Below are 27336 nucleotides of genomic sequence, written 5' to 3'. Positions count from 1 at the left end.
AGCCCTAGTGGGCTAGAGTCAGTGTCCAAATTCGTGCTTTGTTCCTCATCTAGTGACAGAAAATAGAGAAAGGAGTCATGAGGCAAGGGACAGAGCTGCTCTCAGACACTTGCTACAATCTGCTCTGGCAACAGACACAGGGAGTGAGTGGCCCAGCCCAGGGAAATAAAAGGCCAATAGGCCTGGTGCCACCTCACAGGGAATGAATAAGCCATAATCTTTGGGTCTATGGTTCTGAGAGAGAGGGAGCCCTCTGCTGGAGGATGAGGCCCTCAGCCTGCTCAGGCAGAAGGAAGCCTGCAGGTCTGCAAATGAGCCTGAAAATTCCAGCCAAGCCAAAGTGCGCCAGCACTCCAAAGAGACAGGGACGGTGAGCAGCCTTTCCCCCGCATTCCCACTTCCACTGGGTTTCTGCTCACCTTCACAAAGGTGTTGACAGCCATGATGGCCATATCAGGCTGACTCTTGGCATAGTTCATCAAGTAGAGGTACACCAGCTTCTTTAGCTCCAGGTTGTCTGTCTGCATGCAGTTCACCACATCAGGGAAGAGGGCGCTGCAAAATCAAAGGCGCACCAGTCAAGGCTGAAGACAGAACAGGAGCTTTTCAGGCAGCTAACTGCAGGGGAGGGAAGGGATTGCAGTGAGAAGTAGGAAGAAGGAAGAGAAGAGTGATCTGAAAGGCTTGCTTTCTTCATGGGGTTCAAGCACAAGAAGAGCCCATTAAAACAGCTCCACCTCTTGCTATGTTCATGACTCTGGGAAACTCCTTCCAGCCCCTAAGTATGAGTTCCTTCATTTGTAAAGAACGAGAAACAGAAATTGACCTTGAGGCTGGGGCTGAGGCTTAGTGGTAGAACACTTGCCTAGCATACACAAGGACCAGGGTTCAATTCCCAGTACTTCTCCCTACCTCCAGAAACCCACTTCTTAATGAGGCAGCATTCCTAAAGCATCTGGTATTTGCAGAGTATCATTCTTTTTTTCCCTCCCTAATACTTCACGTGGTCCCTTATATCAGGCTGCTAGTTCCAGAGCATCTCAGAGAAGCAGGGCTGAAAGGACAGGTTTGGCACCCACTAAGAACCGGCAAGGTATATGGGACACATGCTGTGTGCCAGGCTTGGTGCTAATGATTGGACACAATCCATCTCACTGAACAGCCCCAAGAAGCCGGAGGAATGTTCCCTTTTCTGGTAATTCTGAGGTTAAGAAAAGTCAAACATGAGATGCCAGCTCTGACTAGGACCTTTGCTGTACTCGGTACGACTCTTCCCAGCATGGAATCCTAACTATCCCAGAGTTACAGGCCTTGAGATGAGAAATACAAGCATCAGTTTTCTGGAATGTGAACCATCACCCTCTCTCCTAATTCTTGGGCTTCTACTGCCAAGAACAAGGTCACACAGAAAATGAAGGGGGCACCCAACAGACCAGGTTCCTTCGGAGCTGCAATGGACAAAGTCACCTGGAAAGATGATACAGCAGCAAGAACAGAGCCACTCTGGGGAGAGAAGAGGAAGTGAAGAGCCTGAATGGCTTTCAGGCATCATCAGCAAAGCAAGCTCTTTTGACGAGGGAGAACAAAGATGTTTCCTTTGTTAGGAAGAGACAGATATGTTCCCACTGAAGTAGAATATATTTTTTTTTTTCTAGAAAGAATGAGATATGGCCGGGCGGTGGTAGCACACGCCTTTAATCCCAGCACTAGGGAGGCAAAGCCAGGCAGATCTCTGTGAGTTCGAGGCCAGCCTGGGCTACCAAGTGAGTTCCAGGAAAGGCACAAAGCTACACAGAGAAACCCTGTCTCGAAAAACCAAAAAAAAAAAAAGAATGAGATTTATCCAGTGACTGATGGAAGCAGATGCAGAGATCCATGGCCAAGCCCCAGGTGGAGCTCCAGGAGTCCAATCGGCAAGAGATATTGAGACCAATCGGCAATGAGCAAGAGATACTGAGACCATGATTGGAAAAAGCACAGGGACAAATAATCAAACTAGTGGAAACACATGAACTGTGAACCAATGGCTGAGGAGCTCCCAAATGGATCAGGCCCTCTGGATAAGTGAGACAGTTGATTAGCTTGAACTATTTAGGAGGCCACCAGGCAGTAGGACCGGGACCTGTCCTTAGTACATGAGTTGGCTTTCTGGAACCTATGCCTATGCTGGGACATTTTGCTCAGCCTTGGTGTAGGGAGGAGGGGACTGGACCTGCCTCAACTGAATCTACCAGGACAAGCTGAATCCCCAGGGGAGACCTTGCCTCGGAGGAGGTGGGAATGGGGGAAGGATTAGAGGGGGAAGCCTGGGGGGTGGGAGGAGGGAGGAAAGGGGGATCCATGGCTGATATGTAAAATTAAATTAATTATAAAATAAAAAAAAGAATGAGATTTACAGATACCCAATCCTTTAAAACATATTTATAAATCATAGTTTACTAAATGTTTGTGTATTGTGTGTGTGCGCACTGTCCACCTGGGCTCCTGTGTGCCACAGTGCACATGTGGAGGTCACAGGACAAGTAGCAGAAGACAGCCATGTGGATCCTGGAGATTGAAGTCAGGTCATCAGGCTTGGAGGCAGACACTTTTACCCACTGAGGCACCTCATAGCCCCAATCCTTTTACAATCTGTCCTAAGAAGGTCTCCGCTAAGATTTCTCCTAACTGGCTGCAGGAAGTCCTTGCTAAGGTTCGCAATCGGGTGGGCAATCTGTGTGGAAGCCTGGGACAGCGGGATCATTCTCTAAGATCCAGTCAGGGAGCAGCTGGACATCAGAAGCTCTGTGGTATGTGCACGGTACTACGACATACATAGAACAGTCTGGATTCTGGATTCTGGAAGGTCCAGGCTCCATATCTGGTTCTGCATTAGCCATGTGATTGTTAGGCAGCATTTTTCCTCATTCTTTTTTTCATTTATTTGGCAGTAAAAACATCACTGCACACAATGGAAAGTGTAGAGAGCCACTGAGAAAATGTATCTGAAGGTGTTCTGCAGATTTGCCAAGGCAAATATTGAGCTGTCATAAAATCTATCACTTGGAGATTTCTCAATCTAACAGGCGGTCAAACACAACTACACACAGCGTGAAGACAGCCTAGAGCAGGTGCTGAGTGTCAGAACAGAGAACAACAACAAAAAGTAAAAAACACACTTCCTGTTCTCAAAGCAAAGCAAACGAGAATCGCCAGCTGTGTGTGCTGGGTTCACCTCCCTTCCTTCTGAGAGGGCTCTGCCACACCCCTGAACGCCCGCCCAGTCTGCCCCCCTCACTGTCCTCTCTGCCCGAGCCGTTAGCACTGCGGCCTGTCGCTCCCGTGCAAACAGAACCCCGTGTTTGCAAAGGAGGCCTGTCAAAGGAGCTGCGTGAGAGAAGATGGGAGACAGACATCTCTCCCATGAGAAGATGGACCCTAGCCCTGACAGCATCCAGCCGTCACCAGCTGCTCTGGCATACCTGACGTCTTTGCCCACAGTCATTGATGCAATCACTTTCTTTACTGCCTCCTTCTTCTTCTCCTTCTTGTCACTGTTAAGCTCTGCTTTCAGCTCGAAGATCTCCCCTAAGGACAGGAGACAGCAATGAGCAGTCCATTTTCACCCCGAAGATGATCTCTTGCACCAGCTTCCCAGAGAACTGGGTGGAGGTAGAGAGCAGCTTTAAGCCCTTGCTTAGGGAGGACAGTGACAGTGAGAAAAGGTGAGGAGAGATTAAGGTGATGGAAGCCTGAGGCCATGTTGGACTAAAGGAATAGGAACCAAGGTCCTGGGGGCCAGCCTGCTAAAAATGCAGAGGACAGCAAGCTCCCCTCAGCCTTCTCACTTGCCCTCATTCTCTCAAGGCTGAGTGGAATTAGGGGTGGGTGGCGGTGGGTGGTGGCTGATCTTACATGTGGCCTTTTCCTGTTTTCCCAGAACCCTGAGCTCAAACAGCTTGCTCAGGGTTTCACTTCCTCGGCCTGGAGATGGGAATTGAGCTGTTTTACAAGGGCTGCAGCAAGCAATAAATTGTTCTCAAGAACTTGATGATGTAGAAAAGAAAATGAGGATGTGCGGTTGCTCCCCACCTCCACCCCATGGAGATAGTCAGGATGTGCTAACAGGTTAGGTGGTAGACTAGAACCACACTAATTTTCCCATATCCTTTCTCATTTCATATTCACAATAACCTGTCTCTCCCCGTTTTACAGAAGAGCAATGGAGGCTGTTCCACAACACATGGGACAGGCTAAGGCTGGGAACCAGGTTTGTTCCTTCCAAAGCCTATGCTCTAAATAAATCCCTTGGCTTGGCTGGCCCTCCATGGACAACCCTTGGCCTCTCTGACCCCATTTTTTGCCTGTTCCTCTCTCTGGACTGGACAATGAACTCTCTCACTCAGTCTCAGCTGTGAAATGTCCAGCTCATTGCTTGGCACTCTGTTCTGCATCAAGGACAACTGTTGATATTAATTAGCCACATGAAGAATTCTAGTCCTAGGGTTTTTTTTTTTTTCAAGTTACTTGGGGGTGGGGGTGAGAAGGGACTGTGGGGGAAAATGCTAAGAAAGTTCTAAGTAGATTCATAATGAGAAAAAAGAAAATGAGTTTTTGTTTGTTTGTTTTTAAAATCATGACCACAAAAAGAAATTAAATACAGTTGATTAAGAACAATGACCTAGCAAAGCCTGAGCAGGGTCACATTAACGACACTGTTTAACAGGACCAAGAATAATCTATAGATCCTGTGGTTCAAATTTATAAAGGAATACATCTTCCTCCTCGAAGAGGGGCCTGATTCAGCAGACAAGGACAACCTTGGCCGAACTCCATAGGGATTTGGAGATTTACTCAAGCACGTGGCTGGGTGATGGAGGTCGGTCAAACCCATCCCAAGAACACTGGTGAGCTCAGGGCAGGCTGCTCTGAGATGCCTCCTTCCTCCAGCCACTAAACCTGGATCCTAGATCATAGAAGGCAACCAGTTCTTTCTACCCAAAGGCCACACGCCCAGTCTCTGGTGCTGCAGTCTCAACAGAGTTGTGATCCTGGTCTCACTAACTCCCTTCAGTCTTTGATTACAATCTGCCTTGGATCTTTCTCAGATTTACATCTGAATCTAGATGTCTCTATTTCTATTCACTGTCTCTCAATCTCTTTTTCACAGTCAGGGCCCCTATAACAAGGCTTCACATAAAGCAGGTTAAGCTTGAACTTGCTGTGTATCCAAGAATGGCCTTCAACCCCCAAACTTTCTGCCTCTGCCTCCCAAAGCTGAGACCCAGCACACCTGACAAGACTGTCTTAAATAAGCAACAACTAGACCAATAAATAAAATGCCTACTGGGGGCTAGAGAGATGGCTCAGTGGTTAAGAGCCCTGGCTGCTCTTCCAGAGGACTTGGGTTTGATTCCCAGCACTCATATGGTGGCTCACAACTGTCTGTAACTACAGTTCCACAGGATCCAACACCATCACACAGACATGAATGCAGACAAAACACCAGTGCACAGAAAATAAATTTTTTCAAAATCTAAAAAAAAAAAAAAAGAATAAGTAAATAAAAATAAAATGCCTGCTGATGGGCAGACTTTGGATCTGACTCAGTGATTCAACAAGATTAAGAATCAGGGCTGGAGAGATGGCTTAGTGGTTAAAAGCACTTCCAGAGGACTGGGGTTTGACTCCCAGAACCCACATAGTGGCTCACAACTCTCTGTAACTCCTGTTCTGAGGATCCAACACACTCTTCTGGCCTCCTTGGGCACCAGGCAAAGACATCCATAGAAATAAGTTTATATATATAAAAGGAGACTAAGACTCTTGTGCCTCGTCAGCGGGCACTGGAGAGGAGAGGGTAGGAAGGGCTGGCCAGAGAGGTTAAGGCACACTTCTCAGCCACAACAACTTCCACCATTTCTTTAAAAGCAGAAAGGAACAGTTTCCAAAGACATTAAACCAGCTTAGCAAACTTCAGGGCAGCAACTTAACTGGCTTTAATACCAAGTCATGGAACTGTTGGGAAATGTTTATGATGATGTCAAATGAATAACAGGATAAAAACTTTTGCTACAACGTGAACAATGCCATAGATAAGGGCCAGCCTCCCCGGACAGCAGGGCTGCTGACAGACTGTGTACTTTCCCCAGGGAGAGGCAATGTATTGAACTACTTTTAAGCCATGGGGAACAAGGACTTTCCCCCATGCTTAGCATTAATGTTCTTTCTGGGTTCTAAAAGGAATACTTGGGTTCTTACATCATCAACTGTGAACAGTTTCGGGATCTTCATTCCCAATGACGCCTCCAAGCCTCCACCCTCCCCAAGCTCCCCAATGCACCTGGGAGGAGAACATCTGGAAGACAGCATAGGCTGTGGTGAAGCATACAGTACCTTTCTTGGTGGTTGTGAAGTATTTTGAATCAGTCATTTTGGTCCTTTATCTGTGGCCAGACTCTGCAAGACAGAGAAGAAAAGGGTGGGTCTGTGTTCTGGTCCATTTTCAGTTAGGGTGTGCACTGGAAGGAAAAGAAGGATCCAGAACACACAAAGTAGGGAAGATAACTACTTATCTCTTTCTCCAGGCAAGTGAACTGTTAGGTCATGGCTGGTCTTATTTTGGAGGGTAACTGAGGGAATCTATCAGTGTTTTGACGGAACAAGCTTCCTTCTAGGAATCTCTCCCACAGAACAGGAGCTTGAGGCCATCTGTCTTTTTCGGTCTCATTATCTATGACACACTCCTATGGCTGACAGTTGAGTAACTATATGTAACTATATGTATTAGCTACATAGAGTAACTAATCCATGGACTAGAAATAAAAAGCCCTCGATGGTCAGTCACAGCAGCCCCCTTGCTGTGTTCATCCTGTTCAGCATATTCTAAATATCCACCCAGCTGTGGGGCTCAGCTTCCCAAAGCTCAGGCGGGTCTATCCTCACCTCATGTATGCAAGTGATCTTGAGAAATGCAAAGTTTAAGTAGTGAGGGAGGGAGAGATGGCTCAGTGGCTAAGAGCACTGACTGCTCTTCCAGAGGACCTGGGTTCAATTCCCAGCAACTACATGGCAGCTCACAACTGTCAGTGATTCCAGTTTCAGGGGACCCAACATCCATGGCAAAACACCAACACACATAAATAAATTTAAAAAAAAAAAAGTGAGGGAGGGGGACTGGAGAGATGGCCAGGAGTTAAGAGCACTGGCTGCTCTTGCAGAGGGTACTAGATTTGGTTCCCAGCACCCACGTGGCAGCTCACAACCACCTATAACTCCAGTTCCAGGAGAGTCAAACATACTCTTCTGGCCTCCAAGGACACTACACATACATGGTGTACATACATACATTCACTCAGGCACACGCACACCCATAAAATAAATAAATAGGTACTTGTGTGTACTAGTTTTGTCTGCATGTATATCTGTGTACCACATGTGTGCCTGTGGAGGCAAGAGGATATCAGACCCCTTGGAACTGGAGTTGCAGATGGTTGTGAGTCACATGTAGGTGCTGAGAATTAAACTTGGGTCATCTGGAAGAACAGCTGGTGCTCTTAAATGCTGGGCCATCTCTCCAGCCCCCTAAGTAAATAAGTCTTAAAGAAGCAAGGGGGGCCGGGTGGTGGTGGTGGTGGTGGTGGTGGTGCACACCTTTAATCCCAGCACTTGGGAGGAAGAACCAGGTGGATCTCTGTGAGTTCGAGGCCAGCCTGGTCTACAGAGAAACCTGTCATGAAAAACAAAAACAAAAACAAAAACAAAACAACAAAAACAGGCCGGGCGGTGGTGGCGCACGCCTTTAATCCCAGCACTCGGGAGGCAGAGGCAGGCGGATCTCTGTGAGTTCGAGGCCAGCCTGGGCTACCAAGTGAGTTCCAGGAAAGGCACAAAGCTACACAAGAGAAACCCTGTCTCGAAAAACCAAAAAAAAAAAAAAAAAAAACAACAACAAAAACAAAAAACAAAAAGAAGCAAGGGGGTTTCTTATTTCCATAACTTCCCTCAAGCTTCTAAAAAAATCTACAATTATCTCTAGAAGACTGGAGTTTGCACACTATGATTGCACCATTTCTCAAGTCTGGCCAGTTTTCTCACAGCATCTCTCAAGATATTACCCAGTTGTTGGAGTCAGGAGGTCAAAGAAAATACTGAAGCCCCCAAGTTCATCCAGCAAGCATTTACTGAGCAACTACTTTGGATCTCAACAGTTCCTCTTAATCAACAGATGAAAGATTAAAAAGGAAGTGGGAAGGATGCTGGTGAGATGGCTCAGCAGGGAAAAGCACTATGCCATGCAGATTTGACCCGAGTTCAATTCCTGGGATCTACAGTAGACTGAGAGAACTGACTCCTCAAAACTGACCTGTGATCTGAGCATGTGCATCCTCTCTCTCTCTCTCTCTCTCTCTCTCTCTCTCTCTCTCTGTCAAACACACACACACACCAGTAATAATAATTTTTTAAAAAAAAACAGCTAATGAGCAGACCATGTTGGCACATGTCTGCAATATCAGCCTTGAAAAGTAGAGGCAGAAGGGTCGTAGTTGAGGTCAACCTGAGCTACTAAAACTAAAGGAAAAAAAAAGTTACCCAGGGGCCACAACACCTTGGATAGCAGCTACTTTTGGAACTGCTCTGAGATTTACTAAGAAGTAATCATTTATTGGCACCTCTACTAAAATTAGAGGTTTAAGGGGCCAGGGAGATAGCTCAGTGGTTAAGGTGCTTAGCAATTAATTGTGAAGACCAGAGTGCTCAGAATTCATGCAAAGGATGAGCAGGTATGGCAGCCTGCCAATAATTCCCAGTCAGGGCTTATGTTCTCTTGATGAAGAAATTCCTCCTCATTTGAGAGGAAGGACAGGGCTTTATCAGCACTAAGGACTTAATCAAAGGCGGGGGAATTTTCTAATCTACCTGTAGTTTTTCATGGTAGAGAACAACCACACAGCTGCTGGATGTAGTGGTGGCTCACCTGTAATCTTAGCACCCAAAGGACTGAGGCAGAAAGATTGTGAGGTGAATCCAGATTGGGCTACAGAGTGAGACCTTGCCTCAAAAACAAAAACAAAGCTGGGCAGTGGTGGCACACGCCTTTAATCCTAGCACTCGGGAGGCAGAGGCAAGAGTATCTCTGAGTTCGAGGCCAGCCTGGTCTGCAGAGTGAGTTCCACAGCCAGGGTTACAAAGAGAAACCCTGTCTCAACATCCCCCACTCCAAAGAAGACACCTGAGGTTGTTGAGTTAGTAACTCAGGAGGTAAGGGTGCTTGCTGCTGAGGCTGATGACCTGAGTTTGGTCTCTGGCCCCCATGTGTTGGCAGAACCAATTCTTAAACGTTACCCTCTAACCTCCAAAGGGCAGTACACAAACACAGAAGAAAGGGAGGGGCAAGAAAGAAAGACATCCAAAAGGAGCAAAGTCACTTCATTTTGTCCATGCAGTTGCCTCAATGGAAGGGACTCAAATATGTAGCCTACTTCGTATTTCTTATTATGAGGAGGCAAAAATGAAAGGCCACGATGTGACCGATGTGAGCTACACAGTCTCTCCAGTCTGACTATTTGTTTCCAGTTCAGCCTGTATTATGGCAGGACAGCAGCGAAGCGGCCCCCCACCCGTTCTCATCAACGGAACACTAGCATGTCTCAGGTTGCTTTAAGTACTTACGGATGCCATTGAACACGGGTTCTCAACCTTTGGCAAATGTATATCTCCAAAAAGATTAACATTGTGATTCATAGCAGTAGCAAAATTATGGTTATGAAGTAGCAACAAAATAATTTCACGGTTGGGGTCACCAGAACATGAGGGACTGTATTAAAGAGTCGCAGCATTAAGAAGGGTGAGAAGCACTGAATAGAATACAAGAACAGAAGCTTCACTAACAACAGTATAAAGAAAAAAGACATAATTCTACTTTCTTTCACAAAGTTCAGAAGAACGAAGGCCCTTTCCTTCCAGAGCTGCAGGAAAGAGCCAAAGACGCCAGATCTAATGACGTAAGCCCTGCATGGCGCTTCAAAAAAGATCCCAGTGCTCCAGGGGAGAGCCTCTGCTTTGCTGGGCTCACAGCATGGGCCAGGACTGGAAACAACCCATAAGGGGAGGGGCATGTGGGTTTGCCTCACAGGGGGCACCATCCACCTTCAGGCCCACATAGGGCTCTGCACAAGGCCAGTGTTCAATTGACAGTTCTTCAAAGAAACTAAAGGGGCCGCTGGAGATCCCAGGGACACTGACAGATCCATTAGGTAACACTGTGCATTCAGCATCAATAGCAATTTACTTAAATATGTTCTTTTGCACTTGCACATAGCCACTTTTTTCAGAATGCTAATAATGAGAAAGCAAAAAAGATAACAGGTGTTCTGTTGTATCACAAAGGGCTACATAGTTTAAGAAATCAGATTTGAGCTGGGCAGTGGTGGCGCACGCCTTTAATTCCAGCACTCGGGAGGCAGAGCCAGGCGGATCTCTGTGAGTTCGAGGCCAGCCTGGTCTACAGAGCAAGATCCAGGACAGGCACCAACCAAAACTACACAAAGAAACCCTGTCTCCAAAAAAAAAAAAAAAAAAAAAAAGTCAGATTTGGGAGCATAATGCCCAAAGGGTCCAAAATAGGAAAGCCTCTGTTCCTTGCTGAGTCTAAGAGAATGATTAAGGCTGAGGGGACTATCTGGGCATGGAGGTACATGCCTGTATCCCCAGCAGTTGGGAGGCTGAGAAAGGATGAGAGCAGAGTAAGACCACTCCTTAAAGCAATAAGCAAACAACCTATGAAAAATAAAGTTGGAAGAAAAAGCAAAATAAAATACCAAGCACTCCCTGGGCACCCAACTGTAGGCTGCTGGGAGTTTTCTTCTGCAGTGGAGGAGGCTGTCAGGGCCTTCCCGCCTCTGTGACACAGCCTAGAATCTAGGAACCCTGAATTCCCAGGACAGAACCTGCCAGGGATTGATTCGGTATTGCACGAAGCTGACAAGGAGAAAGGGACAGGGAAGCTTCTTTTTTTGTAGATTAAAAAGAGGACAGAAGACGGGCACAGTCTATATTCCCAGCTCCTCAGAAGGCTGAGGTAAGGACTACTTGAGTAGTTCCAAGAGTTCAGGACCAGCCTAGTTAATAACAGTGAGACTCTGCTGCAGGGTTAGCCAGCACAGACCAGCAGCCAAGCTTCTGACACATCTTCTCTCAGAATGTAACAACTCCCCACAAATTTGAGCTGGCCTTAATATGCTAATTTCTGCAGCAACTATTCTGCAGATCCCTCTGCAGAGGCCCAGTGGGACAGATGATACATAAACTGTGTTCCTCCTAAGCTGACCATGTCCAGAAATGAGAGAAGTAAAGGGACACAGGGAAACGTGAGAATGATTTGGAAAGCTACCCAACGCCCAGGCTATAAAGATAAAGATACCCTCACTCCACAGGGAAAGCAAGCATCCACAGCTTGCAGATCTGCTGTAGAGCGCTCTCACACCAGTGCCAGGTCTCATGTTTGGTTGTCTCTTGGATGTCATTGCAGGAGAGATCTTGCATTCTCTCCACAGGGATGGGGAAAAAAAAAAAAACAGTTCAGTCCTGAAAGCACTTGCACTTGGAGAAGCCATGGGAAAGCTGCAAGTCCCTCACACTGCCAGCTGTGGCCTGTACCAATTCCTCTCCCATGAGGCCAAAGGTGCTAAGACCCTGTCATCTGACACATCTGATCAAGTACATGAACCACATTTAAAAGTAGGTGGTCTGCTTAGGCAAAAAAAAAAAAAAACAAAAAACATATAAGGTTTGTATTCTATCTTTGTGAGTGGCAGGGAACATTTTCAAAACAAGTAGTTAAGTTGGGTGTGGTAGTTCACACCCATAATACTAGTATTCAGGAAATAGAGGCAGGAGGATTGCCATGAGTTTGAGGCTCACCTAGACCACACAGCAGACCGTTTCAAGCAAACAAGGCAGTAATTTGATAATAGAAACCACTCTGGTGGAAAGAGACAGCATTTGGGACTGGGATCCCCTCAATTTTAGTATTTACAAGTAAGAAATGCCTCAAGGGACAGTACTCCTGGAACAACTGGTTTGCCCTTCAGAAACCATTGTCACTGTCCCACCTCCAGAATGCCGTGCCACACCAGACAACAAATTCCAATTAACAGGCAGTTTTACCATCTGAGCCACCTGCTCACCCTTTATCTCTCTCTCACACACACACACACACACACACACACACACACATACACACACACACACACACATAAATAAAGTTGGGATTAGGTTTAGGAAAAGTCCTTAATACTTTTCAAATGTTTTGTCTTCATATAATTTATCTAAATTTAAATTTTTTTGTTTTGTTTTTTGAGACAGGGTTTCTCTGTGTAGTTTTGGTGCCTGCCCTGGATCTTGCTCTGTAGACCAGGCTAGCTTTAAACTCACAGAGATCCGCCTGGCTCTGCCTCCCAAGTGCTAGGATTAAAGGCGTGCGCCACCACCGCCTGGCTCTAAATTTAATTTTTTTTTTAAAGATTTATTTATTTATTTATTATGTATACAGCATGTATGACTGCAGGCCAGAAGAGGGCACCAGATCTCATTACAGATGGTTGTGAGCTACCATGTGGTTGCTGGGAATTGAACTCAGGACCTCTGGAAGAGCAGTCAGTGCTCTTAACCTCTGAGCCATCTCTCCAGCCCTCTAAATTTAATTTTTAAAATAAGAAATATAAACTATCTGCTTTAAGCTAATAAAATGAATTTAAATGAACAACTTTTCTCCAATGACTCAAAATTGTTAACAGAAGTGTGTATGTTCAGGGCTGGAAAGATGGCTCAGTGGTTAAGAGCACTGGTTGCTCTTCCAGAGGACCCAGGTTCAATTCCCAGTACCCACATGGCAGCTCACAACTGTCTGTAACTCGAGTTCCAGGGGATGTGGCACCTTCACACCAAAAAATTTAAATAAATTATCTAAAAAAAAAGTGTGCGCGTGCGTGCGTGCGTGCGTGCGTGCGTGCGTGCGTGCGTGAAAAAGAGAGACATGGTCTCTTACTTATTCCCTGTAGTATATCCCAGGCTCACTGGACCATGACTACCTCCCACCTTGCCAAGGGATTGTTGAAATTACAGACACATACACCACATCACATCCTAGGGATATGAACTCAGGTCCTCACACTAATGTGGCAAGAGCTTTATCCACTGAATCATTTCCCTGTAAATAGAGGCTTTTTTTTTGTCCCATAGTCCCACAGCCGCTTTTAAAGTAATCACTCAGAGACTTAATATTAATTACAAACTGTTTGGCCTATTGCTCAGGTTTATTGCTAACTAGCTTTTACAACTTAAACTCATTTCTATTAATCTATGTTTTGCCACGTGTCTTGTGGCTTCACCTGTGTTTTAGTACATCTTGCTCCCCTGGCGGCTGGCTGGCATCTGACCCTGACTCCTCCCTTCTTCTCCCTGTATCTCTGCTACGATTTCCTGCCTGACTCTATTCTGCTATAGGCCAAAGCAGCTTCTTTATTAACCAATGGTAATAAAACATATTCACAGCATACAGAGGGATTATTCCACAACATTTCTCCAGCCCAATAGTAACTTTAAATTTTTTTAATTTTATTTATGTGTATTAATGTTTTGCCTGCATGTATGTATGTGCACCACATCTGTGCCTGGTGCCCTGGATCCCTTGGAACTGGAGTTATGGATAATTATAAACCACCATGTGGGTGCTAAATATCAAACACAGGTCCCCTTCAAAGCAACAAGTGTTCTTAACTGCTGAGTCATCTCTCCAGCTCCCATAATACTAACTTTTTTTTCCTTTTTTTTTTTTTTTTTAATAATTTATTTAACTTTATTTTATGTGCATTGATGTGAAGGTGTCAGATCCCCTGGAACTGGAGTTGTAGACGGTTGTGAGCTGTCATGTGAGTGCTGGGAATTGAACCCGTGTCCTCTGGAAGAACAGTCAGTGCTCTTAACTGCTGAGTCATCTCTCCAGCCCCCCAATACAAACTTTTTAAAGGAATGACTATCGTTCTGAAGTGAATTGACTTCACTGCCATTTTTTTTTTTTTTTTTCAAGACAGGGTTTCTCTGTGTAGTTTTGGTGCCTGTCCTGGATCTCGCTCTGTAGACCAGGCTGGCCTCAAACTCACAGAGATCCGCCTGCCTCTGCTTCCCGAGTGCTGGGATTAAAGGCGTGCGCCACCACCACCCAGCGCCTTTTTTTCTTAAATTACACTTACTGTATGTACATGTACACACATACACAGTTCCCAACACGGGTGTGTATGTCAGAGGACCAGTTGCAGAATTGAAATCTCTCCTCCCACCATGTGGATCCCAGAGATAGAACAGAGTTTATCAGGCTTGGCAGCAAGTGTCTACATCCTGAGCCATTGCGCTGGCTTCTATTTAGTTTCCATGTTTTAAAATGGGGAGAGCATCACTGCTGGTTTGTGTATCTCACATACTTCTTCTTTTTTTTTTTTTTTTTTTTTTTTTTTTTTTTTTTGGTTTTTTTCGAGACAGGGTTTCTCTGTGTAGCTTTGCGCCTTTCCTGGAACTCGCTTTGGAGACCAGGCTGGCCTCGAACTCACAGAGATCCGCCTGCCTCTGCCTCCCGAGTGCCGGGATTAAAGGCGTGCGCCACCACCGCCCAGCTCTCACATACTTCTTCTAACGGGATAGCATGAGAATGAAAACTCAGTGACAAGATCAAATGTAAACAAAAGCTGAGAAGTGCCTCAATGGTACAGCATGTACTGAGCATGCATGAAACCTTGGGTTTGATAACCAGCATCAAACAAAAACAGCCAACCAAACAGAATACATAAACATATCATGGGATATCATTTGGATGAAGCTGCAGAGCAGAAAAAGCAAAATTAAACTATGGTGGTAGAAGTCAGGTCAGGGGACACTGGCTGGGCCTGGAAGCTCCCTGAAGGTGATGAAGATGATCTGTGTCCTGACACATACATTGGGCACATGTTACTTGGTATGAATTATACAAACATTAAGAACAATTTCTTTCTTTCTTTCTTGATTTTTTTTTATTTTCGAGACAGGGTTTCTCTGTGTAGTTTTGGTGCCTTTAATCCCAGCACTTAGGAGGCAGAGGCAGGCGGATCTCTGTGAGTTGGAGGCCAGCCTGGTCTACAGAGTGAATTCCAGGAAGCCAGGGCTACACAAAGAAACACTGTCTCAGAAAAACAAAAACAAAACAGTAAGATCCAATGTTGGAGAGGAAAAGGTAGACTGGACCAAAATCCAGAAGAAAAAAAGTGTTTCTATGATATAAAAGCTAGCCTTCAAAAGTCCAATTACAAAAGGTCAATTTTCCTGCACGACCAAAACAATAAAAAGAAAAAGAGGCAAATTACAAACTCACAAATATTGTCATCCCATTGATAACAAAGGCACACTTGTTTCCACAGCATATCAAAATCCAGAACTGAGGCAGGTAGGTGGCTTATGGGGCACTCAGCCCTTGGGAAACAAGATGGAAGGAGAGTTTGAGGCCAGCCTGGGTTACATAACAAGACCTTGCCACAAAACAAACAAAGGAAACCCACCAATACAAAGAGGAGAATGGAGAAGGATGTAGACAGTTTATGAAACATTCATGCCTAGACCTAAGAGACACAGAAACTGAAATTACAGTGAAATACTATTGAGTGGCTATGACTAATGAAAAGCTAAAAGTCTGCTAAGAGTCCATGTTGGTATAAATACAAGAAATAAGGACCTCATTGATGTCAACAAGAGACTAATTGCCTTATACACCTCTTAGAGTAGCTGGCAGTAGCTTTCAAAACCGCAAGTATACTTAGTCACTGGTCCAGCAATTGAACTTCTAAAACTTTCTATAAAAAACAAAAAGTTGCCGGGCGGTGGTGGCGCACGCCTTTAATCCCAGCACTCGGGAGGCAGAGACAGGCGGATCTCTGTGAGTTCGAGGCCAGCCTGGGCTACCAAGTGAGTTCCAGGAAAGGCGCAAAGCTACACAAGAGAAACCCTGTCTCGAAAAACCAAAAAAAAAAAAAAAAAAAAAAAGTTGGGCGGCGGTGGTACATGCCTTTAATCCCAGCACTCAGGAGGCAGAGCCAGGAAGATCTCTGTGACTTCGAGGCCAGCCTGGTCTACAGAGCGAGATCCAGGACAGACTCCAAAACTACATGGAGAAACCCTGTCTCAGAAAAACCCAAAAGTTATTTACTCAACAACCTTTGTAATAGCAAAATGCTGTGACTACTTGAACTCACGGAGATCCATCTGCCTCTGCTTCCTGAGTGCTGGGATTAAAAGCGTGTGCCACTGTCTCCAGCTATACATGTTTTTAAAAAAAGTTTTATTTTATGCGTATGCCTGGTGCCTGCAGGAGCCAGGGTGAATGTGTGGGATCCCCAGGAACTGGAGTTACAGATGGTTGTGACCACCATGTGAGACCTGAGTCCTTTGTAAGAGGAGCCAATGCTCTTAACTGCCAAGTCATCTTTCCACCCCAACATGCTTTATCATAACTATCCAAGACAGTCAATGGAAAAGCAAAATGCAAAGTATAAAAGTATGCTGGCATCGCCATTTTAAATAAATATTAATAAAATGCAAGTATCTTACACGTTTGCAAATGTATCCACTATCCTTAAAAGGACAGAAAAGTTATCAGTGGTTTCTTCCAAAAAGGAAACTGGGTAACTAAGGAATGGGGTGTGAGACTAACTCTCCATTGATCCTTTGATAGAACTCAGAAACTCTGTGCTGTGTGTACACATTACCTGTTTAAACATAAAGCAGCTAGATGGATTGGTACATTTATCCCAACACTAGTTCCATCAATAATATCTCATTCTTCAGCCTCAGCTTTAACTCTCCTGCCCTAGAGAGCTTCCTTCCTCTGTAGCCAGAGGGACACTGGCCTCCTGGCATTCGACTCATATCTCCAACCTCTCCACAGCCTTCTTCATGCCTCTAATTTGCGATCTGTTCTGTTTAACGCTGTCAGCCCACTGACTGGCACTGTGCCTGGCACATTCCAGGAGCTCACCAAGTGTTGGCTGGCTCAGTGAATGAAAAGACAGGTTCCCAAGGAAGCTACAAAACCAAGGACTCACAACAAATCAAACTTTGTGACAAGCACCAGACAGACCAGGAACAGAAGGCTTTGCAGTTAACTTTCAACAAATACAGCAAGGCTGAGCCAATGCCAAGATTGCTGCCATAAGTCTGGCTTTACTACACAGACAGCTGTGTGGCCTTGGGAGTAAAGTAAACCTCCTGACTCTGGCCTTACATTTTCCAACTGTCAAAGGAACTTCGGGGCCCTCTCCCGCAACACAGACAGCAGGTGAAAGGTGAAAGGAAGGCTGAGTGCTAGATCCTGGCTCACCCAACTATGCCCTGGGTTCCCCTCCTCAGGGGCCCCCAGGCAGGCCATAGTTCAATGCAGTTTGAAAACCAGTCAGGTCAAGTCGTAGTGAGTGGCGCACACCTTTAGTCCCAGCACTTGAGAGGCAGAGGCAGGAGGACCCCTGGGAGTTCGAGGGCAGCCAGGTCTACAGAGTGAGTTCCAGGACAGCCAGGACTGTTGGAGAAACCCTGTCTCAGAATGCATCAGAAAAACAAAAACAAAAACAAACAAACAAAAAAAAACCCAAACCAAACAACAACAAAACAGACTCCTTCCACATTTCAAATGTTCTGATTTGCCACTCAATGAAGGAGTTTTTCCCCCATCAATGGATGTTTTTCTAAGGGGATCATGTGGTTGATATATTGTGCACCCCAATAAACTTATCTGGGGGTCAGAGAACAGAACAGCCATTATATTAAACATAGGTTTAGACAGTGGTATCACACACCTTTAATTCTAGCATTCTGGAGGCAGAGATCCATCCGGATCTCTGTGAGTTCAAAGCCACAATGGAAACAGCCAGGCATGGTGACACACGCCTTTAATCCCAGGAAGTGATGGCAAGAAGCAAAAAGGTATATAAGGCATGAGGACCAGGAACTAGAGGTCTTTTTTAAGCTTTTAGGCTTTTAGCAGCAGTTCAGTTGAGATACATTCAGATGAGGACACGGAGGCTTCCAGTTTGAGGAAACAAGATCAGCTGAGGAATTGGTGTGGTGAAGTTAGCTGTGGCTTGTTCTGTCTCTCTGATCTTCCAGCGTTCACCCCAATACCTGGCCCTGGGTTTGTTTTTATTAATAAGACTTTTTAAGATTTGTGTTACAGGATCAAAGAGGGTAAAATTCAAAAGGCAGCCAGGCAGAGGCAGTAAACCTTATTAGTTTTTCCATTTATTTATTTCTCTGCCTGGGGGTGGGGGTGTATATGCCATAGCTTGAGTGTGGCAGTGAGAGGACAACTTGTAGGAGTTGGTTCTCCCTTTCCAGCATGTGGATTCCAGGAACTGAACTCAGTTCATCAGGCTTGGTGGCCAATGCCTTTACCCACTGAACCATCTCAAGGGCCCATTTGGATTTTTGAGACAGGATGTCCTGATGGTATTTTTTTTTTTTTTTTTTTTGTCAACTTGACACAAGCCTAGACATATCTAGGAAGAGTTGATCTTGAGAAAATGCCTTCCCCCAGACTGCCTGCAGGCAAGTCTGTAGGACATCTTCTTGACTTAAGATTGGTGTGGTAGACCCAGCTGACTACGGGTGGTACTGCCCTGGGCAGCTGGTCCTGGGTGTACATAAAGCAGGCTGAGCAAGCCAGCAGTCCTCTGCAGCTCCTGCCTCAGTTCCTGCCCTCACTTCCTTCACAGTGGACTATGGTGTGGAGCTGTAAACTGAAATAAAACCTTTCCTTTCCAACTTTCTTTTGGTCACGGTATTTTATCACAGCAATAGAAAAGTAACAAAAACAGAGGACTTCATTATGTAGGTCAGGCTAGCCTCAAACTCATGATTCTCTCGCCTCAGCTGAGTGTTAGGACTATAGGTATGTACCACCATGCTCAGTTTATTAAGTCTTCAGAGAGAAGGAAAACCATAACACTCTGAGGAGGAAGGCCAAACATCGCAGGGGTAGGACTTTCTTCCTTTCAGGGCAGTGTCTTGTCAGAGCCGTCCAACCTCTGCATTGAAAAGCCATGTTAGCACATGTATGGCACATTGAGGGCACTTGGTGAGTCAGAGGGGAGCTGGTCCACAGAACAAAGAGGCAAGAGATGAGAACCACTTCAGGAGGTCGGACTCAGGTGCCAGCGCCCATCTCTGACCGCATACGAATTTGGGCAGGGAAAACTGTCCTCTCAAGGTCTGTGCTGGGCTATGCTGTGAAGCCCTTCCATGATGACAGCTGCTCAGAAACCTGCTATGTGGACATATGAACCTCAAGGACCGTCGGGACTAAGTTAGACTAGCAAGTGGTGCATACCTGTAATTCCAGCCCTAGGGAAGCTGAGGAACAAGGATCATGAGTTCCAGGTCAGCTTGGGTTTCATAGTGAGACCCAGTGTCAGAAGTAAAAAGACAGGAAGGAGAAAGGCTAAGAAAGAGAGAATGAGGAGGGCTTTCTTCAGCCAGGAAGAAAGCTCAGTTTGGGTGAAGTGCTTGCCAGGCCAGCATGAGGACCCCAGTTCTCCAGAACTCATGTACTAAAGCTGGTGGTACGCACAGTGACAGATCCCTGGTGCAAGCTTATTAGCCAGCCAAACTGGACTAATTAGTGAGTTCCAGGCCAGGGAGAGACCGTCTCAAAAATCAAGATGGATATCACCTGAGCAACAACACACCTCACGCTGACCTCAGCCTCTACAAGCACATGCATGTATTCGCACACTCATGCACCAGCACACACATGGAAACGCACACGATGGAGGGGCTAGAGTGTAGTTACCACTTCTCCTTCATCTTAAGCAGAAAAGGCACACTTGGGTCCTTACATGCGTTCTGCTCTTTCAGCTGTGTCTCAGGGGCAGAGATTGGCTTATCTCACAGATGTCCCCTCTGCGCTCTGCCCTGCCTGACTGTGACCCTGCCCATGAGGATGAGTCTGACTGAGGCACTTCTCCCCATCGGACAATCTTTTATCTTATTTACTTCTTTCTGGTGATGTTGGTGACAGAACCTAGTGTCATACCTACAAAGCAAACACTCTACCAAGAAGCTGCAGACACCCTCTGCCCAACAGTCTTTTAAAAAGGAAAAGGGGCCGGGCGGTGGTGGCACACGCCTTTAATCCCAGCACTCGGGAGGCAGAGCTAGGCGGATCTCTGTGAGTTCAAGGCCAGCCTGGACTACCAAGTGAGTTCCAGGAAAGGCGCAAAGCTACACAGAGAAACCCTGTCTCAACCCCCCCCCCAAAAAAAAAAGGAAAAGGAAAAGGAACCTCATAGGTAAGTGCAAATGTTCACTTTAAAGTTAGGGAAACCAGTAAGGCCAACTCAAAGACAAAAAGGTGAGTCATCAGTAGAGAAACCAGACTTTAGACTTTCTCTCTTAGACAATGTGGTCACCAGACTCATACAAACAGGCTCCTTCAAGTGAGCTCAGCAACTATGAGAAAATATTCCATGTTCTTTAGGGTTGGCATGAAATGCTGAACAAAGATGGTGATTACGGAAGTATGACAAACAGACATACACTATGGGCCAGACACCACATAGAGTTTTAAATGTAGTCCTCAGGGGGCTGGCAAGATGGCTCAGCAGGTAAAGGTGTTTGCCACCAAGCCCGCCGACAAACTGAGTTGACACCCAGGACCTACCTCATGGAGAGAAGGAATTCTGCAAGTTGCCCTCTGATTTCCACACACTTGTCATGGCATGCACAATAAATAAATGTAATAAAAGTATATCATTTAAAAAATCCGTCTTCATATCTGTGAAGGTTTTAATAATATCACAGGCTCACAGTTAAGGAAAACAGAAGCCAGTAGAGTATAAGGCATTTGTTTGGAGTCACATGGCTGGTGACTCCCCCAACACTGTCTCAAGAGCAGGTCACATGTTGCCCTCTATCCAGGGAAACAAATACTCTTCTGGATGAAGACCTGGTAGAAACGCATATAGGTCAAGCTAAAGGGTCCAGGATACGGGTTGCCACATCTCCCTGCAGAACTCCTCAGATGTTGAATAGCAGGTTACTTTAGGGCCCATCTAGCTACCTGAAACAGCAGGAACATCAGGTTTGGTAACATGCCTAGTAAAAGCCTGTCTGGATAAGCTTGCCAAGCTGTGGGTCTCTTGGGATTTGGATGAGAACTGATTAATCAAAGCAATCTCTTGAGGCTCACAGTAATTAAAGCTTCAAAATAAAAAGGACCCAAAGGTTTCTACCACATGCAAGCAAAAGTCCTTCATCAGCAGTGAGCATCAAGAGCCTCATTTCAGAATCACAGTCAGTTTCCCACTAATCTGCCAACAACAATGTGTTGAAAGAACCACTTTCAAGAAAGAGCCACATTCTTCTGGACAAAAAAATAAACAAACAAACAAACAAATAAATCCCAGCACTCGAGAGGCAGAGACAGGCAGATGAGGCCAGTCTGGTTTATGGAGCGAGTTCCAGGACAGCCAGGGCTACACAGAGGAACCCTATCTTGAAAAACCAATGCCCCACCCCCGACCCCTGCAAAAAAAATAATAATAAAAATAAAACAAGATGGTTATAGTGGTGCATATCTTTGATCCTAGCACTTGGGAGGCAGAGGCAGGTGGATCTCTGTGAGTTTGAGGCCAGCCTGGTCAAAGAGTGAGTTCTAGGACAGCCAGGGCTACATAGTAAAACCCTGTCTCAGAAAACAAAACAAATAATAGCCGGGCAGTGATGGCACATGCCTTTAATCCCAGCACTCAGGAGGCAGAGGCAGGTGGATCTCTGTGAGTCTGATGCCAGCTGGGGCTACAGAGTGAGTGCCAGGAAGAGCGCAAAGCTACACAGAGAAAACCTGTCTTGGGGGGAAAATTAATTAATTAATTTATTAATTAATTAATAGATAAGGAGTTCTTTGGGACAATACTCATGTTAATTAAATATGAAGAAAGAAACCAGAGACCACAGAACAAGGCTCATTACAATTTCTGCTCTCCCACTGACCAAAGGGAACACTTTCTGGAGCACTGTGGCCATCGATTCAGCAGGCACAGTGTGGAGTGTCATCCATTGCAGGCCTGGGACTACGTCCACACAGGAGTTGTACACAGTAGGCCATAGACAGGATTGCAGAAGACAGGAGAGTAATCCTGACCTTCAGAAAACTGTCTCCAAAAATCAGAGGAGCATCAGCACAGTTCTCTGTGGTGAAGGGAAGATTATACAGAGATGGAAAGATGGGTGACAGACATACTCACCAAATGCCAGTATAACAAGGTAGAGACCCGAGAACAGTGGGGCCACCAATGCCAGCCAGAAGCAGGCTCAGTCCGGAGTGATTTACAGCTGTCTCATTTCACTCTCATGGTAATCCATTTAAAAACAAGGGCCATGACACCAAGAGAAGAGCTCATGTACAAGCCCAAAGAAGCCCATGTGTTAAGGAATCTGTGACTAAGGTAATTCTTTCTCTAATATATAAAAAGCCTCCACTGAGCCAAATATAACGATAGATGTACTTGGGAAGTGGAGCCCAGGGGAATGAAGAGTTCAAGGCCTGAGCTGGGCTTCATAGCAAGACTACATCACAAAACAAACAAGGACTTGGAAGAAGAGAGGAGTGGATGAGGTTAGAGAAGGAAGCACAGGGTTCAGAGATGGCCTTGGAGGCCAGTATGGTGGACTCTGCCCACAGAAGATGCAGAGGCCTTGTCAAGTGGCATCTGCCACTGCCCAGCCTTGCCTCCTCGGAGACATTTTCTTCCTTTGATCCCAGCACCTGGGAGGCAGAGGCCAGCCTGGCCTACAGAGCAAGTTCCAGGACATCCAGGGCTATACAGAGAAACCCTGTCTAGAAAAACCAAAAAAAAAAAAAAAAAAAAAAAATGTTTTTAAATTTACTTTCTTTATTGTATGAGTGTTGTGTCTACGTGCATGTCTGTGTACCGAATGCATATCTGGTACCCTTGTAAACCAGTTGGATTCCTTGAAACTGGAGTTATGGGTGACGGTGGTAAGCCTTCATCTAGGTGCTGGGATTTGAACCCAGGTCCTCCGCAAGAACAAGTACTCTTAACCACTGAGCCACCTCTTCAACCCAGGCTTATTTTCTAATCTGTAAGTACAATAGGCATGTTTCTATAATGTGCAGGGCCTTTGGACAATCTGTCTACTTTGTTAGGAAGACTTTTTATCCAGATAGCTTCATGTTTCAGACCCTACTTTTTTTCATCTTGGCTCAGATGTCACTTTTTTCTTCTTTTTAAAGACAGGGTCTCTCTATGTTTTCTGAAGCTTGTTATGAAGACCAGGCTGGCCTCAAACTCAGAGGCTTCAGCTGTTACCTTCTTTTTTTTTTTTTTTTCTTTTTTCTTTTTTTTTTTTTTGGTTTTTGAGACAGGGTTTTCTCTGTGTAGTTTTGGTGCCTGTCCTGGATCGCGTGCGTGCGTGTGCGTGTGCGTGTGCGTGTGCGTGTGTGTGTGACAGTATACATATATGGAAGTCAGAGGACATCTTGTAGAAATTGGTTCCCTGACTGTTCTGGAACTCGCTCTGTAGACCAGGCTGGCCTCAAACTCAGAGATCCGCCTACCTCCGCCAGCCTCTGCCTCCCTTGTACTGGGATTAAAGGCGTGGACCACAACTGCCCAGGTGATTCTCTTCTTATATCACGTAGGGTGCCAGCAGAATCAAACTCATATTGTCAGGCATGGTGGCAAGTGCCTTTCATCAACTGAGCTGTCTCGCCAGCCCCATGTTAGTTCTTTTACTATTAGGTTTTCTTAAATCAGGGCCTCAAAATTTAGCCTTGGCTGGCCTAGAACTTGCTCTGTAGACCAGGCTGGCTTTGAACTCATAGAGATCCACCTGCCTCTGCCTCCCAAGTTCTGGGAGGCATCACCAGACCTGTCTTCCCGATTTTAGACAAGTTATTATTATTTCGCTGGCCCGAGACTCACTGTGTACCCCAGGGTAGCCTTGAATTCATGATCTTCCTGCCTCAGCCTCCCAAGTGTTGGGATTACAAGTCTGCACTAATTATGCCTGATTGACCCCTTTATCTAAAAGAGTACACCTTTCCAATCTATCTCCAACACTTTTGAACAAAGTATTACATATTATAAAGTGCTTATAGCATCTATTTTTCTTCCTCCATAATGCAGATTTCATGAGAGCTAGAAGTTAGATTTGTTCACTACTGTATTCCCACCGCTTATCCATACATCAAGCAAATAGGTGCTCAACACACATTGATAACTAAGGCTCAACTCTTGGGGAAATTTCAAGTTTTGTAAACCAGTCTCAAACTACTGTTGACTATCTTGAAATGGAAAATGCCAGACCTCCAAGCTCATTTTACAGGCAATAAATGGAAGGTTAAGCATAAAAATGACTAGAGAGAAGAAATGGCACAGGGTAGATGACCAGGTGGCAACGTCTCAAATGGGAGAAATAGGCTAAGAGGAGAGCTCAATGGCAAAGGCCCAAGGTTCCACCCATCCTCAGGACCACAAAAAATTAATTACTTCTAAATACATAATTGTGGTAGTTTAAGTGAGAATGGCCCCTAAAGGCTGAGATGTTTGAATGCTTGGTCCTCAGTTGGTGGAACTGTTTGGGAAGGATGTATGGCCTTATTAGAGGAGGTGTGCCACTGGGGGTGGGCTTTGAGGTTTTAAAATCTATCCCATTCCCGGTTAGTATGTGTTCGTGTTCATGTTCATGTTCTCTCATCCTCTCATCTCCTCTCTCTCTCTCTCTCTCTCTCTCTCTCTCTCTCTCTCTCTCTCTCAGGCTTGTGGGTCAGATGTAAGATCTCAGCTACTGCTTCAGCCCCATGCCTGCGTATGGCTATGCCCCCCACCACGACAGTCAAGGACTCGAACCCTCTGATTAAACACTTTCCTTTATAAGTTGCCTTGGTCATGATGTCTCTTCACAGCAACAGAAAAGTAGCTAAGACAATAATGGAACGGAGGTTAGACATGTTCAGGCCCCTTCCTTCAGTGAGGCAGGCAGGCCGTAATAACCTGCCCCACAGGCTCAGAGAGAGCAGATTACAGGAGGTGGGGAGCTGTGACAGGGGCTGCAATGAGAGCACCTCCAGGCCACAAGGTCTTGCAAGGACGCAAAGACCGTCAGGCCCTCGGTGTTTTGCTTCCTTCTCATTGTCTCTGTACTTGCTGATCTTACCAGGATTATCCCCTCCTGCCCTAGCTGCTCCAACTTATCCTTCAAATCTCAGCTTAGATGACATCACTTCAAAGACACATTCCCTCCATCTACCATCTTCAGAAGGTATTTATCTGTTCCTCTCCAGTGTTTTTATACATTTGCATACATTCACCAAGTACCTACCATGTAATGGAAGCTGTCTATGTGCAATGAAAGAAAGAGGAATCTTTGCAGACAAGCAAGATTTAAAACAAAACAAAAAACAACAACAAACAGAAGTGCAGATATTAGCCAGTTCCTTAGAAGCAAATAAATAAATAAAGCCAGGTAATGGTGGTACACACCTTTAATCCCAGCACTTGGAAGGCAGAGACAGGCAGTCCTCTGTATCTCTGTGAGTTCCAGGACAGCCAGGGCTACACAGAGAAACCTTGTCTTCAAAAAACAAAAACCAAAACCAAAACAAACAAAGGAAAAACAGGAAAGGAGGACAGCAAGCATGGAGCAGGGGGAAAGGAGGTTGAAAGTTAACTAGTGGCCACAGAAGGCCTCCTTGAGATGAAGGTTATATGGGAAACATTAGCCGGACCAAACGAACATCTGGGGCTAGGAATGAGGCAAAGCAATAGAGCAGAAGCTTAGCAAGCATGAGGTGCTGGCTCCATGCCTCCCAGGGTGGAGGTGGAGTGTAGCTGGTGTGTCTGAAGTGGTTGTGGCTGAATGAGCAATGAGACACAGTGAATGGGGCTGAGCACGAAGCATCAGAAGAATGGATTGCAGTCACTGTAAGGGTCTAGTCTGGTGTAGTGGAGTCCTGAGACAAGACTTCCATTTTAACAGGCTCTGGCTGCTGTGTCTTCTGTTTTCCTCACATCTTATTAGTTTTCCAATCATTGCATTTGTTTTCTCTTTCTGCTTTGTCTCTCCCCCAAGAGAAAGCAATACCATGGCAGAAACTAGGCCTGACTTGTTTACCTACTGGCACATCCCAGTGCCAGACACCAGTGAGTCTCAATAAACACTGAATGAATGAATGCTAGACTCAGGAAGTCTGTTGTCAGAATCTCAACGCCAAGCACTTCAACTGTTCAAGATCAAAGAATGAAGCTGATGGGAGCAGACTCAACAGCTGGCTACACAAAAACTGTCTGTCCTCCGCAAACAGCTTATAAGACCAAAAACCAATTAGGGTGTAGTTCAAAGTATAAGCTGCCCCGGTCTACTCCTATACACAACAAAGCTGGTAAAGCACTTCAACATCAAAGCACTGATTAAAGCTTCTGAGGAAAGGGTCAGTGAGATGGCTCAGTGGGCAAAAGTTCTTGCTATTGGAGCCGGGCAGCGGTGGTGGCACACACCTTTAATCCCAACACTTGGGAGGCAGAGGCAGGTGGATCTCTGTGAGTTCAAGGCCAGCTTGGGCTACAGAGTGAGTTCCAGGAAAGGCGCAAAGTTACACAGAGAAACCCTGTCTCAGAAAAAAAGAAGTTCTTGCTATCAAGCCTGATAACCTGTTTGAGCCCTGAGTGGGTGGGACCCTGATGGTGGCAGAAAAGAACCCACTCCCAAAAGCTGTCTTTTGACTTTCATAAGCAGAGACCATGGCAAGGGTGTCCTTGACCTCACACAAAAGAAATAAATGTAATTAAGGTTTTTGAGGGATCTGGAGAGATGACTCAGTGGATTAAAGACATTTGCTGATCTGTTGGTTCTGTTCCCAACACTCACAGGCAGCTCTAACTCCAGGCCTAGGGGACCTGTTGGTCTCTTCTGGTCTCCGAGGGCACCAAGCTCACACATGGTGCACATACATATATGCAGGCAGTCATATACATAAAATAACTTTTGTAGAGCAGCTTTTGAGTATACAGGTCAGCGGTGGTACACCTTCCTGTTGTGCTTTAACTCTCAGCACTACAAATAAAACAAAACGGAGCTGGTGAGACAGCCCAGCGGGCAGAGGCTTTTGCTGCCAGGCCTGACAACCTGAGTGGTATCCATCCCTAGAGCTCCCATGGTAGAAGAGGAGAGTCAACTCCTGGGAATTGCCGTTTGCCAGCCAGAGGTGCTTTGTGCCATACACAAACACACACAGAGTACAAAATAAAAGATTGTTTAAGTGTG

At 45.6% G+C, this 27336-nt stretch overlaps 1 protein-coding gene across 5 annotated transcripts in view; it reads right to left on the bottom strand.

The window, feature by feature from the left end:
* Ap1b1 (adaptor related protein complex 1 subunit beta 1) overlaps positions 1 to 27336 on the bottom strand; it is a 109967-nt gene that overhangs the window by 27000 nt on the left and 55631 nt on the right. For all 5 annotated transcript variants that reach the window (XM_076545836.1, XM_006972962.4, XM_006972960.4 and 2 more), the window contains exons 2-4: positions 6376 to 6438; positions 3462 to 3567; positions 420 to 555 (exon numbers count right to left, since the gene is read on the bottom strand). In XM_076545836.1, the coding sequence (XP_076401951.1) occupies positions 420 to 555; positions 3462 to 3567; positions 6376 to 6412 (279 nt within the window). In that variant the 5' untranslated portion in view covers positions 6413 to 6438. The remainder of the gene's footprint in view (positions 1 to 419; positions 556 to 3461; positions 3568 to 6375; positions 6439 to 27336) is intronic.

The sequence above is a fragment of the Peromyscus maniculatus genome, chromosome 10 (genome assembly GCF_049852395.1).
Source record: "Peromyscus maniculatus bairdii isolate BWxNUB_F1_BW_parent chromosome 10, HU_Pman_BW_mat_3.1, whole genome shotgun sequence".
Lineage (NCBI taxonomy): Eukaryota > Metazoa > Chordata > Mammalia > Rodentia > Cricetidae > Peromyscus > Peromyscus maniculatus.
This window is presented reverse-complemented; position numbering and strand designations above follow the sequence as displayed.